We start from the raw sequence: 20,655 nt of genomic DNA, 5'->3' as shown, positions 1-20,655 counted from the left end.
TCCAATACTTTGGCCACCTCATGCGTCAAGTTGACTCACTGGAAAAGACTCTGATGCTGGGAAGGATTGGGGGTGGGAGGAGACGGGGACGACAGAGAATGAGATGGCTGGATGGCATCACCGACTCGATGGACATGAGTTTGAGTGAACTCCGGGAGTTGGTGATGGACAGGGAGGTCTGGCGTGCTGTGATTCATGGGGTGGCAAAGAGTCGGACACAACTGAGCGACTGAACTGAACTGATATGCTGAGCACATCATGAGAAATGCCAGGCTGGATGAGTTACAAGCTGGAATCAAGATAGGCAGGAGAAACATCAACAACCTCAGATGTCCAAATGTTACCACTCTATTGGCAGAAAGAGAAGAGGAACTAAAGAGCCTCTTGATGCAGGTGAAGGAGAATGAAAGAGCTGGCTTAAGACTAAATAAAAACACTAAGATTGTGGCATCCGGCTCCATTACTGCATGGCAAATAGAGAAAAGGTGGAATTAGTGACAGATTTCCCCTTCTTCCCTCATAGCTCAGTTGGTAAAGAATCCGCTTGTAATACAGGAGACCCTGGTTTGACTCCTGGGTTGGGAAGATCCCCTGAGGAAGGGACAGGCTACCCACTCCAGTATTCTTGGGCTTCCCTTGTGGCTCAGCTGGTAAAGAATCTGCCTGCAATGTGGGAGACCTGGGTTCAATGCCTGGGTTGGGAAGATCCTCGGGAGAAGGGAAACACTACCCACTCCAGTATTCTGTCCTGGAGAATTCCAAGGATTGTATAGTCCATGGGTTTACAAAGAGTGGAACATGACTGAGCAACTTTCACTTTCCTCTTCTTGGGCTCCAAAATCACTGCAGACAGTGACGGATGGTGACTGCAGCCATGAAATCAGAAAACTGCTTCTTGGCAGGAAAGTATGACAAATCTAGACAGTGTGCTGAAAAACAGAGACATTATTCTGCCGACAAAGGTCCGTATAGTCAAGGCTATGGTCTTTCCAGTGGTCATGTATGGTTTTGACAGCTGGACTATAAAGAAGGCTGAATGCCAAAGAATTGATGCCTTCAAACTGTGGTGCTGGAGTAGAATTCTGAGAGTCCCTTGGACACAGGAGCTCAAACCAGTCAATTTTAAGGGGGATCAAGCCTGAATATTCACTGGAAGGACTGATGCTGAAGCTGAAGTTCCAGTATTTTGGTCATCTGATGTGAACAGATGATTGGAAAAGTCCCTGATGCTGGGAAAGATCAAGGGCAGGAGGAGAAGAAGGCATCAGAGGATGAGACTGCTGGATGGCATCACTGATGCAATGAATGTGAACTTGGGCAAATTCCGGGAGATGGTGAGGGACAGGGAGGCATGGCATGCTGCAGTCCATGGAACTGCAAAGAGTCAGACATGACTGGGCGACTGAACAACAACAACAATTATTATTAATTTCCATTTTGCAGATGAAGAAACCGAGGTTCAGTGAAGTTCAGTCACACACACCAAAGTGTCAAGCAGCCTGTACTCATACCCCTATTTCCAATCTTTAAATATAGAATTCTTTTCACTAGTCTACAAAACTATATTAAGAAAGATCTTCTAATGACAGAGGTGCTTGCCTTCACTCCTTAGGAACATGCATGCTTTCATATCTGTCTACAGCCAAAGCACAACTAGCCGTGCTTTTCAATTGGCCTCTATTTCCACCCCCCTCACTGCCACAAAAATTCCTTTTTTTCACAGAATCCAATTCCTATGAAGAGACTGTTCACAGAGTCAGGAAGTGACACATTTCTTCACTTATTTAGGACATACTCAACTGTAATCTTCCTCTTTATTTCATATGCAAAACTTTTATTATATGTGTACATTTCTCTTTGGGCTATACCACCTCTTTAGGGAAAGAATTCTTATAAGATCACAAGAGGCCTAGGTTCTTGTCCTGGTTTCTATATGATTGTGGATACATTCAGTTCAGTTCAGTTCGGTTCAGTCGCTTAGTCGTGTCCGACTCTTTACGCTTATAAACTTCAGTTTTCTCATCAAGAAAACTGCACTTTTAGGTGCACTAGGTGACTACTCGCTCCAGCTCTTTCAATGATTCTGTGAATTCGCTTTTACATGTGATGGACATATTCTATATGCACCATTGATTATTATGTATTTGGTGAAGGAATCAGATGCAGCAAAACACACTGTCAAAAGCACTTGACTCTGTTCCACCACTTTTGCTACTAGAATTTGGAAGAATAACTGAAATATATGTGCCAACACTCTCTAAGTGCGTCTTTTAAATATTAAAAAGAAACTGCAGCAAAAATTTTTATTTAGATCATAAAGCTGAAAATTATTCACCTCCTTTTTGCTATACACTAATTCCCTGGTGGCTCAGAGGTTAAAGCGTCTGCCTCCAATGCGGGAGACCCGGGTTCGATCCCTGGGTCGGGAAGATCCCCTGGAGAAGGAAACGGTAACCCACTCCAGTATTCTTGCCTGGAGAATCCCATGGACGGAGAAGCCTGGTAGGCTACAGTCCACGGGGTCGCATAGAGTCGGACACGACTGAGCGACGGAACGGAACGGAACCTATTTATTGTCTATATTAGAGTAAGCAAATTAGTCCATGAGTGAAATTCCTTGAAAACTGAAGATTGCTTCATTAAGTGCAGAAGTTATTTTCATGTGAAATATTTTCAAAAGGAAGGTCTTAAAAATTACCCAATTATTACACACTCTCCTGCTTCCTTAATCAGAGTACTTAACCTCTTTTTGATTACCTATAATGCCATCAATATGCAAAATAGTTATCACTAGATTTTAGTCACTATAGTTCTACTTAAAGGGCCTACTGGAGTGCCTAGGTCTTATGTGTTCCTCCATGGAATGTGCACAGATTGCTGGGATGAATAACCCAAAAGGGAATCAAAGACACTTGTCTACTTATATTTTCTCTTGCCAGCTGTTATCTCTCACGATTGCCTGTGAATCAAGTGGGCTCTAATCTGCTCCTTTATTTTAGGTAAATGACTTGAGGATGGCTTCATCTTTTCAATTAAGCTAATCTATGGGCTCTGTGACATCTGTTTTTCAATCAGAAGCTGTTTCCATTTATTTCCATACTCATGGCTATGTCCCCATATGGTGGTGTTGCTGGGAATTTGATTTGCAGATAAGTGGAAATTTCCTCTACTGCCCTATCAAATCTTCAAATGAGATACCATATGTAAAGGAGTTCTAAAAATTATAAAGCTATGCAAAACAAAAATCATTATAAATGCTACAGCTACAGTGATTCCAAACTAATGAGAAAAAAATGCACAAACTGAACTCCAAAATATGATTTTTTTAATAAAATAATTACTATTTATACTTGAATTTTCTTATAGGAACAGGTGAAGCACATACATTTACACTATGGAAGATATGCACATATAGATTCATAAAAAACCCCTAGTGTATTTAAACAATTTGAATATTCTAAAATATTAAATACTAGTAGATGCTATAAACTATATTAAACTTTTCAAATGTCCCCTGTACTTTACCAGGATGGATGGCAGTCTCTCCTTTTTTTTTTTTTTTTGTAATTAATTTATTTTTTATTGGAGGCAAATTATTTTACAATATTATATTGGTTGGTTTTGCCATACATTGACATGAATTCGCCCCGGGTTTACGTAAGTTCCCCCTCCTGAACCCCTCTCCCACCTCCCTCCTCCCTTTATCCTCCCTCTGGGTCATCCCTGCATGCCAGCCCCGAGCATCCTATAACATGCATTGACCCTGAACTAGTGATTCATTTCACATATGACAACATACGTGTTTCAATGCCATTCTGCCAAATCATCCCACCCTCACCCTCTCCCACAGAGTCCCAAAGACTGATCTATACATCTGTGTCTCTTTTGCTGTCTCGTATACAGGGTTATCAAATGCATCTTTCTAAATTCCATATATATGCGTTAGTATGCTGTATTGGTGTTTTTCTTTCTGGCTTACTTCACTCTGTATAATAGGCTCCAGTTTCATCCACTTCATTAGAACTGATTCAAATGTATTCTTTTTAATGGCTGAATAATACTCCATTGTGTATATGTGGAGATTCCTCAAAAAACTGGAAACAGAACTGCCATATGATCCAGCAATCGCACTCCTGGGCATACACACCGAGGAAACCAGAATTGAAAGAGACACATGTACTCCAATGTTCATTGCAGCACTGTTTATAATAGCCAGGACATGGAAGCAACCTAGATGTCCATCGGCAGTCTCTTCTTATGTGAAATTTAACACATTTAGTAGAATCATTTGAATTTTGGAACCATTTATTTTATTTATACGCTATAAAGCAAATGATACAATAAGTCCTTTTTCCACTGTGTTCAACAAATACTTTAACCCTTGCATTTAGACTCAGGAAGGGACACTTTTCCTCTTCTGTGCAAGTGTTTCCTCTCAGTGGGGTAATTGGCTTCACTTAAGGCCCATCAATGTTGCCAATGATATAACCCTTCACAGATACTAAAAAAAAAAAAAAAAAATTTCCCTATGTCCTCCTAATCCCAATGAGGGGTTGGTGAAGTTGATAATAGAATCAATTATCCAAGATACCATGCCAAGAGAAACTGTCCATAATCCAAAACTTGTACCATTAACAAATAACAACAACAAATTAAAGGAAGTTTCAGTACTTCTTTGGTTCTCTAATATTCTTATTTCATAAGAAAGCAAACACCGTAAGAAACTAAAGTCTTATGAACTATGAATATCACTGAGAATTTTATATCACTTCTTAAATACAACCATATTATATCTAATTCTAAAAACAGTACTTGGATTGCAGGGTTTTCATAGCTCATTAAACTATATAGCTCTGAAATCTGTTTCATAAGGAGACCTTTGTAACTCTTTGGTTTTGCTTACCTAACCCAGGCTTTGTAAAAAGAATGTTCCTTGAAGGCTTCCATTTCCATGAAAACTTGCAGTGAAATCACTGGATAAAGTAAGCTTTCGCTATCTTAGGTGCAATTACCAAGGCATTGTTTGTATTTAAGTTCGAATATATGTTATTTTTGAAATAATCTTTTCCTTCTTTATTGCTCCAACATCTCCAATGTGAAGTGCTGCTATGCATGAGTGCAGACACTATACCAAAATGTAAAAGCTATAAGCATTGTCACTAACAGGTGGAAACAGTAATTGTAAACCAAGACAAATAACAGTTTATTCCAACTCACACAAACTCTGTTTCCAAACCATAAAAGGGACTGTTTTATGTTTCTTCCCCAGAACTCTTAATATATTTCATTGACTATACCTCAAAAGACAGGAATCAGTAATTTAAAAACTAAGTCTGAGAATCTGTGAAACATAATTTATATAATAGCCCATCTTGAACTGACTCTTCAGTCTTGAATACTTGCACTAGAAATTATATCTGTATTAACAAGCACCTTTACCTCCAGTCTCTTCCCACTATATATGTCTTTCCCCAAATCAAAAAGTAATCTCTTCAGACAAAATCTGAATGTGTCACTGCTTTGTTTGGAAGCAAGTCTTTGAAGCCTTGACAGTTTCTAAGCACAAAGTCATTAACTCCATATACAACCAAATCCCTTCATCTGTGATCCAAACTACTTTTAAAATCCCATCTCTCACGCAAGTCTAATCTTAACCCTAAAGGACCCAATCTTCTCAGTTCTCCTCCTGCAATATCAACCTCACCATATCAGAGTGTATTCACCAGAGATGTCAAGGACTTTATGCCTCAGTGGTACATGAGTTTACATTATTCCCTCTGCCTAAATGTTCCTCTCTTATTCTGATCCCTCTAATTCCCTACTCAAATAGCACCTTCTCTGTGAAACTTCCCAATCCTCCCTTTCCAAGACTTTGCTCAGTTTGGCAAAGTATTCCAAAAGTTCCTTGATCAAAGCTTTGTTTTAGCATTTCTTAGGATGCATTATCGGAGAAGGCAATGGCAACCCACTCCAGTACTCTTGCCCGGAAAATCCCATGGATGGAGGAGCCTGGTAGGCTCCAGTCCGTGGGGTTCCTAAGAGTTGGACACTACTGAAGCAACTTAGCAGCAGCAGCAGGCTGTATTATGGTCTTCCCAGGTGGCAGCAGTGGTAAGGTACCTGCCGGCCAATGCAGGAGACATAAGAGACATGGGTTCAATTCCTGGGTCGGGAAAATACCCTGGAGAAGGCCAGGGCAACCCACTCCAGTATTCTTGCCTGGAGAAACTCACGGATAGAGGAGCCTGGAGGGCTATAGTCCACAGGGTCAAAAAGAGTCAGACAGGAGTGAAGTGACAGCATACACACAGGCTGCATTATTACCTTAAAAAAAAAAAAATTCCCATGTGCCTGGTCATTTAATTTCTTAACTCCTCAAAGGTCAGAACTGTGTCTTATCTTTGTACTCAGGACCTAGCACATGGTAGAGATGCAACTGGTGCTCAGTTACTAAATAGATAAAGGGCTACAGCGTGGTACAGCCTTTCCAGGTCCAACAGTGGTAAAGAATCCACCTGCTAATGCAAAAGATGCAGGTTCAATCCCTGGGTGAGGAAGATCCCCTGGAGGAGGAAATGGAAATCTATTCCATTATTCTTGCCTGGAAAATTCCATGGACAGAGGAGCCTGGTGGGCCGCAATCCACAGGGGTCATAAAAAAGTTGGACATGACTAAGCATGCGCACACTGCACGGTATCCTTTTTCTCCAGCAGTAACTTAGAACTAATGCATCTGATTACGCTAGTATGATGTGGAGGAGATCTTGTCAAGGTGACTCACTATCCAGATCAATGGATCAAGCAGATTGACGTAGATCATCTTAACTACCTATGTGCAGCCCTTTCCCTATCCAATAGTGCATGCTCAACTGAAAACAAAAACTGGAACTACTGCCATGGCTGAACTATATTAGTAAAGAGGGAAAGATTTTTCATTTTACTCCAAACTGTGATATAAGTCACATGAGACAGAAGGCCTTTGACTATGTAGCAACTTTACACGCTTGTGCAAATCATTTAACCTCTCTGGGACTTATCTGAAAACAAAAACAAAAACAAAAAACCCAGGGGTTTTAGTGCTTTGACTGCCACAAGGCTGAGGAGGCAGACTACTCTGACGTATTTTTCAATTCTAAGATCTATAACTCTATTTATCCATCCATCCATTCATCATCCACCCATCCATTCATGAACGCTTGAGATATCTTAAAGCCCTAATATTTACAATTCTACACTTATGAAAGTTGGAGTCAAGAAAATGCAAGAAGTTCCAAACATTCTGCAAGAATTTATACTGTCAAAAAGAATGACTTAAAAACATGTGCAGATTAACAAGAAGCTCATGAATACTGACAAATTTCTCCAGATGCTTCTTATAGCATGTGTTTAGTCTCCTTATTGGAATAGTTTGGGATGTCACGTTTATTTAAAGGGACCAAACAGGCTGTCTGATGAGTAATTTTTAAAAGATTTGGAAAACAGAATGAATGAAATTCTGCATCATATTTGAGAACTGTCTGTAGTGAAAGCATATCAACAATAGTGACATTCTTGCACACTTAGGTATTTGTTCTACTTCTTCAGAAAAAAAACTGAAACAGCTAAAGAAATCCATAACTTTGACATGTCAATGACAATCCCAAAGTCTACCTTTGTTTCTGTTGCATGGGTTGTTGTCTCATAGCCATATACTGCATATCTTCTTGGAGGCGATTAAGAGGGGAATCAGGCTTGACACGAATCCCATAGTAATGGTACTTGGAGTTTCCTCTTCATAAAAAAACAGCAAACAGAGACACAAAATGTCAGTCAAGTCAATATCAATCATATAGGATTCCATTTAATTTCATATTTGGAAAAAAATAAGATAAACGCAAACTTAATGTTATATATCTATGATTTACCTGTTCTGGACACCTGTATATTTTTATGGTGGCTACATTTGAATAATCAAAATAAGATTCTGAATCAATCAGTTCAAGGCCCTAAGAAAAATCTTTCCTTATAAACTTTTGCTTAAATATTAGTCACAAACCATTTGTTTGATTTAAATTACATTTTGTATTCAAATTTATATTTTAACTGTAATTTAGAAAATTATATTAACAGGATATTCACTAGCAGGATAAAGGGCTGCACACTAAGAATTTACTATAAAGTAGTTATGCAGAACAAAGAGGAAAAAGATATTAATTCTACTGTCTTGGAGAAGTCCTGTATTTTTCTAGTTCCATTATTGCAGGGGTGATTAAGATAACTTCATTGACACAAGATGTTATGAAGTCTATTATTTAATACTTTGAAACCTAAAATAGCAGATATTTAATCCTACTGATTTCAAAACATATTTTATTAGTCTCTGTTTTTATGGATTCATATCAGTTTTGTAGGCTGAATAAGATGTGTCACAACAGATATGGAGAAACTTCTCTGTGAAAATGGCAAATTTCCACCTGGATAAAAAAACTGTCACAATTTCCTCATGTTCATGAGAAAGACCATATTTGTTATTAGAAATGACAAAGTTTTACCCTGAATGAAATTTGCAAATTCTTTCAAAAATAACATTTTAAATATGTAAATTTTTGCAAATAGAAAATAGTAGTTTTTCACAAGTCTATATATAGCAAGCCATCAGTGCTCATTCCAATTTTTTCTTTCATTTACAAAAAAAAATGCAAGTGGAGTGTGGATTCAATATTTTATATAAAAATAAAGCAAAATTTTACTTCCAAGCTTTAAGAACATATATTAGATGAACCCTATATATTTGAAAATACATTAAATTTTTATTATATAAATAATATTGGTAGTCTAAAAAAGCAGACTACCAATTTGAATACCTACATAGTTATCGGTATAGGTATTTGAATACCTACATAGTTAAAGCAAAATAAACCAGTAGGAAAACTTAATGCCTTCTATTTGCAGACATTAGATTTTTTTCTCCAAGATCCACTGCCAAATAGAGAAAAATACAAAAACAAACAAACAAACAAAAAAATACTACAAACTCAGTTAGCCCTGTTCTCCCCCACAAAAAGCAGAACAAGAGGGGAAAGCCAATGACAAAGTTACAAAGTAAAATTACATCGCTCTTGTGAGACCCCAAAATACATGAAGTATCTATCAGTAATTTCTCTTCAGTTTCCTAAAAATCAGCACTTTGGGTGTGTTGGTGGGGAGGTGGTTCTTTCTGTGCCACTGGAGATGGTTGGGGATATCAGTATGTTCTGTGGTCTTGTTTTAACTCAATTTGGAGATGGGATGTAACAAAAGCTACCCTTTGATTTGCCTTTATTCAGAAACACGGTGACTTTACTCATCTTTTACTTAGCTCCAGAATCTTGAGAAACAGTTTGGTTCTGGTTTGAATGAATTCACCAGATAATTTTATTGAAGGATAAGTAACAATTCGGAGAAGGCAATGGCACCCCACGCCAATACTCTTGCCTGGAAAATCCCATGGACAGAAGGGCCTGGTAGGCTGCAGTCCATGGGGTCACGAAGAGTCAGACACGACTGAGCAACTTTCCTTTCACTTTTCACTTTCATGCACTGGAGAAGGAAATGGCAACCCACTGCAGTGTTCTTGCTTGGAGAATCCCAGGGACGGGGGAGCCTGGTGGGCTGCTGTCTATGGGGTCGCACAGTCAGACAAGACTGAAGTGACTTAGCAGCAGCAAGTAACAATTCACATACGGTTTGCTTCAAAAAAAAAAAAAAAGTATCTGAGTTGGTCTGCCTCATGATTTATACTGACTTTCTTTCTGTTCCCTGGGTTAGGCATAGAAAATGAATGCTAAAACGGTTCCACGGTAGAAAGAGTCCCTGGTACTTACTTCACCCCTACCATTGTCAGCTTTTCTACGTTAGAGTTCTGCTATCTTCATAACACAGTATTTGTTTAAACTTTCTCCATAGGATTTCTTTTCTCCTTATTCTTCCAGGCTTTGTTTTCCATCTCTAATTTCAAACATTACATACAATTTTAAAAGGAATAGGAGACATAACTGTTATATAGCGAGAAGGGGAAGAAAAGAACATAGAAAGTAAAAGCTGCAATACTGCAATATGTACTTATAGAGCCTAGAGTATGGATTCCACTCATTCGCAAACCCAAACAACCCCAATTTTGTCCTTTTCTATTTTAAAGATGCCTTTCAAGGCTTGAATGGAGCCTCAAAATAGGATTCATTGAAATCCCTTTCAGTAACAAAAGAGGCACAACAATACAGCTATTAGAATGCTGAATAAAGCCCAGAGATTCAAAATATTGGCACAGTATGCATAACTACTGATCCATCAGCGAGGATATAGTAGATTAGGTCCCCAAATAACGATTTTTGTGGTTACAGGAAAAAAAACACTCGCAAAACAAAAAGGCTTTTTCAAGTGATAGGAAGCTAGTTCCTTTACTCTTAATAAATAATCATATTCTTCAGTTTAAAATACACTATTCTTTTGAAGTATAGATAGAAGAAAATACATTTACGAGAGAACAGAACCTTCCACAATCTGAAAGCTGTACAATCACTTAAAATGCAACAGAAAGGAATAATTCACACTCTGAATATATACAGACCTTGTAATCCTCATAAAACTGTCACATTCCTTTTTTTCTGTATAAATTTACATTGAAGTCAGTTACAAAGGTTCTGTTTATTTTATTAAGAATATTAAAAACTCTTTGCTAGAATACTACGGGGCTGTGACTTATCACTCATTAAAGGCATATCATCTGTTATATATTGTATAGCATCTTTACATTTATAGTTTTAAATGTAGATTTCATAAGATACAAGAAATCAGAAGCATGTATAAGACTGCTCAGCTATTCAAAATATATTATGATAATTTGTAAAAAAATTACAGCAGTAAAATGAAGCTCTGCAGTTTTAAGTATTATTTTCATCATATTTTGACTAATAAAAACACTCATATATTTCCAAAAGAAGGAAACAGAGAAACTCTATGAGTCTTCCTCACATTATTGATTTCCTTGCAATGGAACCATACTAAAATTTTGCTTTCATAAATGTATGGCTTCACAATCAAGAGTTTTAAAAAGGCTAATAAAAGGTTTAAAAGGACAATGAGAGCTTCAAACATCCAAAACTTGTAAGTTCACCCAATAATTTTTAATTGGTCTCCAAAAATGACACGAATAACTCAGCTTTAATTTCTTACTCTATGCAAATAGAAGTTATTTACAAAGATCTTTCAATGTAATTTTGCAAATCAAGAGATACATGGTTTTTCACTTACTGCTGCTGCTGCTAAGTCACTTCAGTCGTGTCCAACTCTGTGTGACCCCATAGACGGAAGCCCACCAGGCTCCCCCGTCCCTGGGATTCTCCAGGCAAGAACACTGGAGTGGGTTGCCATTTCCTTCTCCAATGTGTGAAAGTGAAAAGTGAAAGTAAAGTCGCTCAGTCGTGTCCGACCCTTAGCGACCCCACGGACTGCAGCCTACCAGGCTGCTCCATCCACGGGATTTTCTAGGCAAGAGTACTGGAGTGGCTTGCCATTGCCTTCTTTTCACTTACTATGTGACTTTATTTATCATTTTTAGTACATTTATTTTCCAAAAGAGAAGAAAGTGGTATACACTGATTTTTAAAGTATCATATATAAATTTTCCATTATAGCTTGAAAAGTGAAAGTGAAAGCTCAGTTGTGAAAAGTGAAAGTGAAAGCTCAGTTGTGTGTGATTCTTTGCAGCCCCATGCACTAAAGCCCACCAGGCTTCTCTGTCTATGGAATTCTCCAGGCAAGAATATTGGAGTCAGTTGCCATTCCCTGCTTCGGTGGATCTTCCCGACCCAGAAATCAAACCAGGGTCTCCTGCATTGGTCTGTTCATGTCTATGTGATTTGAGAATCAGTTTTTCTCAAAGCTTTGCTACTTGGATGTTTAGGACAAGACATCATTCTGTATTGTCAGTTTTCAGTGAATAATGGCCTTTCCTTTTCCTGAGGATTTTCATAAACTGAGCTAATTTTTAAATTTTTTTCTTAATGTATTATCTGTAATCAAATACTTTTGCCCAAACAATATACTGAATGACTATAAGTTTAAAAAAGAGAGATTAGTTTATGATATTATCTTTCAGTACTAACCTAGTTCCCAATCTCCTGGTTCGTAGCCCCATAAAAATTGACCTTATTAGTTTTCCAAAAGAAGCAGCATTGACTGGATCCAGTTTGTGTTCCTGACAGTGCCGTAGGTAGTGGTTGTACAGAGTGCTTCTGGGAAGGCTCACTCCTTCTGCTGTCTCGTAATTGTCCAACAGCCACTGGAGCTAGTGTAAACAAGACAGGGTAAACACAGAGAAACAGAATCATTCACCAAAACGCCTCTAAGACACTGCAACTACAACACACAGAAATATGTAGAAGATCTTCCTCAAACAGTATGACAGTTTGGAGGCCTGTGTAATCTGAATGTGAAAACTCTTGGAAGTTTAGATAGCTGACCAGCATTTATGACCTCAGACCATGTCCATTCCTTCAAACATTCAAGCACCTATACAGACATACTAGTTTTCCTTGTATTGATTCCTATTTTGGAGATAAAAACCTTTTCAAGGAATTCAAATAATCCCATTAACTGCTTATAAATATAATTCATAACTGCTACAGAAATAAACATATTACCAAGCCTCGAAGCATGGTGCATAATATGTCTTCAGTGCTGGTTTGTTACAACACATAATCAGCAGACTGCCTTGCATAAATTTTTACATTAAGGCTCTATTCATTTTTATAGAATTCTAATTTACTTACACAAAATAATACAATAACAGCATTATCTACTGGGACAAATTTTACAAGCAGTAAGGAAAATTTTCAGTCTTTTCTTCCCAGAAAGAAACTCGCTAGACACTGATTTTAAAAAATTACGTGTAATGAAAAGGGATCACTTGTTGCAATCATTTGAGTTTCTCTATTTGTTTTCATAATTTTGGAAGACACACTACAATGGTAGTTGGTAAAGCAATGTTTTTTCAGTCTGTAGCGCATATTTTAAAGTTTTATGAAAGGCCAATAACACACGAAAAGATGCTCAACATCACGAATGATTAGAAAAACGCAAATCGAAACTACAATGAGGTTATCACCTCACACCAGTCAGAATGGCCATAATCAAAAAAATCTACAAACAATAAATGCTGGAGAGGATGTGGAGAAAAGGGAACCCTCTTACATCAATGCTGGGAATGTAAACAGATAAAGGCATTATGGAGAACAGTATGGAGATTCCTTAAAAAACTAGGTATAAATCTACCTTATGACCCAGGAATCCCACTATTGGGCATATACCCTGAGAAAGCCACAATTCTAAAAGACACATGTGCCCCAGTGTTCACTGCAGCACTATTTACAATAGTCAGGACATGGAAGCAACCTAGATGTCCATCCATAGATGAATGGATAAAGAAGTTTTCATATATATATATATACACACAACGTAATATTACTCAGCCATAAAAATGAACTAATTTGAGTCAGTTCTAATGAGGTGGGTGTACCTTGAGCCTGTTACACAGAGTGAAGTCAGAAAGAGGAAAACAGATACTGTATATTAACACAGACATATGGAATCTAGAAAAACGGCATTGATGAGCCTATTTGTAGGGAAAGAATGGAGATGCAGATGTAGAGAACGGTCTTGTGGACACAGTGAGGGAAGGAAAGAGTGAGGAATGGAGAACGTAGCATCTACACATATACACTATCATGTGTAATACAGCTGGTGAGAAGTTGCTATAGAACACAGAGAGCCCAGCCTAGCACCCTTTGATAACCTAGAGGGCTGGGATTTAGGGAGGGGAGGGAGGCTCAAGAGGGAGGGGATATCTGTATAATTATGGCTGATTTGAGCTGTTGTACGGCATAAGCCAACACAACATGGTAAAACAATTTTCCTCCAATTAAAAAATAAATTTAAGAAAATAAAGTTTTATGTTGTCCTGTGTGTATTTTTAAAAAATCATCTTTAAAGTACAGTATGTGCAAGAAATTTTTAGAAAAATCAAATCTAGACATATATTACCGAGTTTCAACGTTAGTAAAATTAAATCATCAATCTGTTCATTATTTATTTACAAACATGTATGCATGCTCAGTCATGTCTGACTCTTTCGTGACCCCATGGACTGTCAAACCCAGGTCTTTTGCATCTCCTGCATTGGCAGGCAGATTCTTTATCACTGTGCCACCTGGAGAGCCCTTATTTACAAAGAGAGAATTGAAATAGGTATAAATAACTTTAAGGCCATACATGAACTGTCTCAGGGCCTGATATAGTTTCCAGCACATTTCCCTAATGACTCACATATCAGTTATTATTGCTACAAAAGTAGCATAGCTATCACATATTACTTGTCTAAACCAAATTTCCATGCCATATATGTGAAGTGTGATAAAAAGTTGATATTCTACATGCAATTCAAGTTAAATATAAGTTATGGAGGTAAAAGAATCCCTTTACTGAGCATCAGCTATTAGCCAGGCAATGTTCTAGGGGACTACCAGATGCAAACATGAATGTGACCTCACCCCTGTCCTCCAGTAATTCATAATCACATACCAAAAATGATAATACGGACAGCCAAATAAACTAAAGCATTTCTCCATTTTTCTTACATAAAGACTTGTGATCAAACTTCAAATCTACACTTTCAGAATCTTAATAAAAAAGACCATTAAAATGTTTAAAAAATTTTTTTCCTTTAACCAAGACAAAGAATATTCCAGAACCATTTCAAATATTCATACATGATATTTATATGTAACTAAAACTTATGTCATTAAATCCAAATTGATGGTGGCTTAGAAAATATGGCCACTAAGCCTAAAAGACAGAACAGAGTACTTAAAAAAAAAATAAAATTAATGTTCTGGTCAGGAAGCCTTTAAGTTCTCTATGAAGCACATGTGCATATCAATACATTTAAATATACCTGTCGCCTCTGAACACAATCATCCCATAAATTTTTTTTAAAGATTATATAAAATAAGCATTTATTTTTATAATGGTCAAAAAATTAAGAATTTTTTTTTATATGAATCATCTGTAACCTACTGTCAGTAAACAACTTTTCTGGAGGCATTCACACATGATTCCTGAATATTCTACATGACACATAGAAAAGGTTCACATATACAAATTCATTTAGGGTAAAGAGAGGAGGTAAACTGACTGGGATATTCAGTTATTAAAGCTCAGACTAGTATTCTGCCTACAACAGTGGGTAGTACCTCTCTTTAGCACTCCTTTTTAAATTTTTAAGACTTCATTGATTATGAGCACAACAGATGGAGGCAACACATAAAACATGGCAAATTAAACCTGTTTCACATATTTTATCCACATGCTTCAGTAAGATAACCGGGATTGGAAAGCACTGTCTCCTCACTTAATAGTGTTAGGTCAGCTCTAGTAAACCATATTGCACAAAAGTGATGACTCTTGTTTTGTGTACATGGACTAGAGCCTTCCATTGGTATTCTAAATATATAAAGGATATAAAATAAATAAAGAGTATCAAAATACATAATATATATAAAGGAATATTCTACGAGGAATTACAAATTCCTTGAGATCAAGAAATATAAAGAAAATACTACAAAATGGCAAATGTATTAAAAACTGTAAGTATTTTTTGAAAAACAGTAATATTTTGCAACTGAACTAATGAAGTACCCCCGTCCACGAGCATGAAACATACAATGCCAGTAAAACGTCAAAGTTAAAAATGTCAAAGATATGTTTAAAGGTATATATATATGTGTGTCCTCACATAATAATGCATATTGTCAAAGTCAAAATGACACGATTATTTATAAAAAATAAAAATCAATAAAAAATCAAATATTTATCCCTGTGCTAATGAACAGAACATATATCTATATAGGAAGTGTTGGTTTGAAGGATTTTTTTCTGAAACGGAAAAATAATCAATCTTTAAATGTGAACTTTACAACCAAAAGTATACAAATAATAAAAATAGATCTGACGTAAAATACTTTTAATAAGACATAAAGTAAATGAAAATAATTTATTTAATCAGATACAAATTAAATTTTCAAAAAACTGCCTTAACAGCTTACTAGTCTCCTTGCAATATTTAGTTACTTAAAAGTAAAGATAAATATCTAATAATGAGTTTATTAATATCTCATGATCAAGAAAATTGTCTTTTAAATAAATTTTAAAAATCCATAAAATAATTTTAAAAAGCAAATCCACAATAAAATATTTGAATGGTACTAGCATAAATTGCCTTTTGTAAAAGTGAAAACTTGTGTCAAAATTAAAGTTTAACATAAAATACTTTTAGTCCAAAGGTATGTTTGCATATATAAAAATGTTAATCAGGCCAGTCTTAATCAAAAAAAAGCTTCCACAGAAATAGTAAGATAATTACAGCACAGGTTGACTTAAAATACTCATAAGCCTAAATAATATTACTCAAGCCCCCAGTGAATAACCTGGAGAAAACTAAGCTGTTATTGGATTGGCCACGTGGTCCTCTGAAGTGGCTAAGCAAGTCACTCAATTTGTACTGGTTGTTTTGCAAACATTGTTTTTATTATATAGTTCTACATTCTTAAAAGATTCTTCTTCATTTCTAATTCAGTTTTTAAAAATCTAAGTTTATTTGTAATATGTATTTGTGTGTCTGTGTATGTACACACACATCCGTATGTGTATACATATTTATACACATATTATGTACACAAAATCATTAGTGGTTTGAAAAATTCCACAAGGGTGGATATTCTAGTGGACATATATAAAGTTTTACAGCAGCAAAGCTGGGCTTTGTTCCCTGTTCCCTGTTTGCAGGAAGAGGAACTCTTACTCCTTGCCAGAAGCCTGGAGATCTCATGGGAAGAGCACAGGGAGGTCAAGTGTAGGTAAAAGCCCTGAAGGATGAGAGGTGGCTCTGCTGTGGCCATGACAGCTCCAGCAAGGAATCCTGCCAACAGCTATACGGGGGTAGTGCTCCTAGAAACTCACTGTGTAAGCAGAAATTGGTTTAGTAGTTATCATACACAATTTTGAAATTTAGCTGAGGAGTATAACCTACATTCTACATGCCAGTATTTAACCTTTGAGTTCTGTCTGACACAGTGATGAAACTCTAAGTCAGATCTTTGAGTCTAAAACACAGTATTAAGAAAGGACTAATTTTTATTATAAAAGAAACTGGGCAGATAAATGTAACCTGAAGGCATTTACTCCATGTGTTACCCCAGGGAAGTTAATGCCTGTTATAAGATACATTGTTTCCTTGGGTTTTGTCTTTAATAAAATGTATTTGGGCAGTAATTCAATATCCTTAACATTTACTAATTTAGAAATAAACCACTGCTATTTCTTTTACTCATTCATAATGTCTTAAAAATATTTGTTTATATTTATGATTTTGAAAGCCTATGAAATAACATAGGAACTTTTAACCTTTATCGTTAAAACCTGAGTATTCTACTAATGAACTAACAAATTCATGTAAGGGTCGAAACCAAGATAATTGCATCTTTCAACCTTTGCATTTAATCTATATTAATCAGAGTAGATTAAGGAAGATGAACAGTTCCTATTTTTCCCAAAGGGAAAAACTGATTGACAAATTAAAAAAAAAATACATATTGCACTCACCAATTAACATCTAAATGTAACATTTGGCATTTTTTCCCAGATGGATTATTATCCATTAGGATTCATTTTAAGTTCAGTTCACTGATGATATGCATTTTGACAGGTCTTATTTCCATCATAACTTATATTTACAACACAGCCAAGCCAAGGGAAAGTGAGCATAAAACAACATTTTGCTTTGAGCTGAATATATTTCAATAGCTAAAATGCAAAACTGATGAAACAGTTATTTGCTAAATTGTGAAAGGTATATAAAATAAATGCCTAAAGCTATTTATATGTTTTAAAGGGAATTTTTAAAATGTACAAGCTGAAGAATGTTACATGAAATTTAGGAACAATTAATTAAGAACATTTCTGCATTTAAATTTATAATCCAAAGTATCCCAAATTGGATACGGTATAACCATTAAATACCAATTTATATTAATTATAACTGAGGAGTATAAAATAAACTTAAATCTGCAATGAAGAGAAGAGAATTAAGATATTCTAATTAAATTTAGGAAGACCACCATAACATTTTCACATGCCAAAAAGCTTAGAAATATTTAAATAGACTAAAGGCTCCACATAAGGAAATGACAGACCAGCAATATATTCTTTCATTCAAATGGTATACAGGGAAAAGACCACTGTCTATCAATAAGGCTCACACATACATCTAACTGAAGCACACCTCATTACAAAGAATGCACGTATGAGTCCCCAGATAAATGCACACACAATTGGCAAAGATACTTAGAATATTGAAGGTAAGATAAGGTCTTTTCCCATCCATTATTTGTTTTCTATGTTTAATCATTTAGCAAATATTTAGTGAGCATCTACTATGTACCAGGCACTGTTTTAGGCACCAGGGATATTATCAGTGGACAAAACATATCAATCTTTACTGTCTTAGAATTTTCACTTGTCAATAAATATTTATCACCTGCCTGTATGATGCTATTACTGAAATAAGTGCCATTATGTTGATAATGTTAATAGAACATGGCATTCAATGTAACTGTACTCAGTCACTGGTGAGGTTGGATATGAAAAAAACAAGTTGTAAATGTATTTTGACCTTCATGATAACAGCATGATGATGATGATAAAAATAGAGCAACAGTACAAAATATTCTTAAGAATATGCTAAACAGGAATATAAAGTTTAATACCTCACTCCATCTTCTAATGCGTAGAAAGAGAGGTGAAAAATGAAGCAATCAAGATGGATTATACTGACAGGGGTTATTTATTTGACTCTAATAAGAGACTCCTGAATTATTGCAAATAATCAAATATACAATGAGAAAATAGAAAATCTATTCTATTCCATATCACAAAATAGAATGACAACAGACCTTCAGCTCAAAAATCATGACTAGTAAGTATGGAACACAACTTATTGATAATTTCTCCTAAGTTCTGCCTAATGAAATCAGTCCTTTGTAGAAACTGATGTCAGGGAACTACCACCATAAAGTTGAATTCATGTCCACTTCAAAGAATCCCACAAACCTCAAATATTTCTGTGTCATATATAGTAAAGGATAAAGGTAACTTCCAGTTTATTAACAATGAAATTGTTAGCCATATTTAAATTAAAAAGAAAACTCTTCACATATGTTTTTTATACAACTGAAGATCTCCAATTAGTTTAACAGAATTTAAAATACCCTCACCAGGTAATTATCAGCTGGAATGCATGTAGTAGCTTATTCCTTGGATATATCTAACAAAAATTAGGAGCATCACTAACTTTCCAAGGACAGAAAGACAGGAGGACCTTTTTTTTCTGTTCAGGTAGAAACAAAACCTGACCATCACCAGAAACACTGACTCCTTCTTCACTATTTATATGCATCTAAAGAATCATTTTTATTACCAAAGACTTGATTATAAATGTGTTGTTTTCAAGGAAAAGTAACTGTACCTCAGAGGTGTAATAAAAGTGAATCAGGATATTTAGAGAAAAATTTATCACTGCATTAGCAACATTTATGTCCATCTTTCTATATAATGAAATGTCTCTGTCAGTTGTAAACAGTATGGGAGAGTTGCCACGCTGTGTGATAAAAAATACAAAGCCATAGAGTAAAAAACATGTCTCTGCTGTTTATGCAGCTTAATTCACACAATCATTAACATTAGTGCCTCATGAATTTTATAAGAGAATAACAATTTTAACATATTTGAAAAGTTTAAAAATCAAATCGAAACATACAAGAAAAAATTTTCTTATATCCACATTATTATTCATAAAAAGACTAATTAATTTGATTAATTCAAATTAAATTAAGCATATCACATATTTTACTAAAATATATATCTCAAATGAAAATAAGATGTGAACTGAATATCAAGCACAAAGTCTAAGATGTCTGAAAGTTCAAAAAAGTAACTGGAAACTTAAGGAATTTTTTTTATACCTCTGCACATTTTTGACCAAAATAAACAACACTTTCAACACTTGCCATTTTCAAAACAAAACACCAGGTGGTCCTTACCCCCTCCCCAAAACAAACATTCTAATAGTATATAGTGAATCAGCCTTTACACACAACCACAGATTCATGCCAACACAGCAGGAATATACCTATGAAACATATTAATATAAAAGAGTGATACACTGCATACAAATTTTCAGAAAGGGGAAAATTATATTCCTTAAACTTTCAAAAAAAGGGCCAAAATATATATTATTTTAGAATTTATAATCTATAATTTTCACCAAAATTGTAGTCATTCTCCAAATGCATTAGCCTGTTTTTATTTGCCATGATACCTCCCTTTGGGAAAACAAAAAAACAAACTACTTCATCTAAAAACAAATATGTAAGAACATAATGAAGTATTTTGTGTTATGTTGGAATATAAAATTTAAATGTTTGAAAATCCACATTTTTAAAAAGCACAATTAAAACATTTTCTATAAGCTAAAATTTTAAAGTTTATTGAAAAAAATGATATTTTATTTCATCTGTGTGATCCAAT

General features: G+C 35.5%; 1 protein-coding gene across 6 annotated transcripts in view; it reads right to left on the bottom strand.

The window, feature by feature from the left end:
- Positions 1–20,655, bottom strand: part of RFX3 (regulatory factor X3) — a 327,736-nt gene that overhangs the window by 68,329 nt on the left and 238,752 nt on the right. For all 6 annotated transcript variants that reach the window (XM_055428303.2, XM_055428302.2, XM_088837912.1 and 3 more), the window contains 2 exons: positions 12,123–12,304; positions 7,651–7,770 (listed from right to left, as the gene is read on the bottom strand). In XM_055428303.2, the coding sequence (XP_055284278.1) occupies positions 7,651–7,770; positions 12,123–12,304 (302 nt within the window). The remainder of the gene's footprint in view (positions 1–7,650; positions 7,771–12,122; positions 12,305–20,655) is intronic.

This window comes from Moschus berezovskii, chromosome 7 (assembly GCF_049115385.1).
Source record: "Moschus berezovskii isolate FMDL1 chromosome 7, NW_MosBer_1.0, whole genome shotgun sequence".
Taxonomy (NCBI): Eukaryota; Metazoa; Chordata; class Mammalia; order Artiodactyla; family Moschidae; genus Moschus; species Moschus berezovskii.
This window is presented reverse-complemented; position numbering and strand designations above follow the sequence as displayed.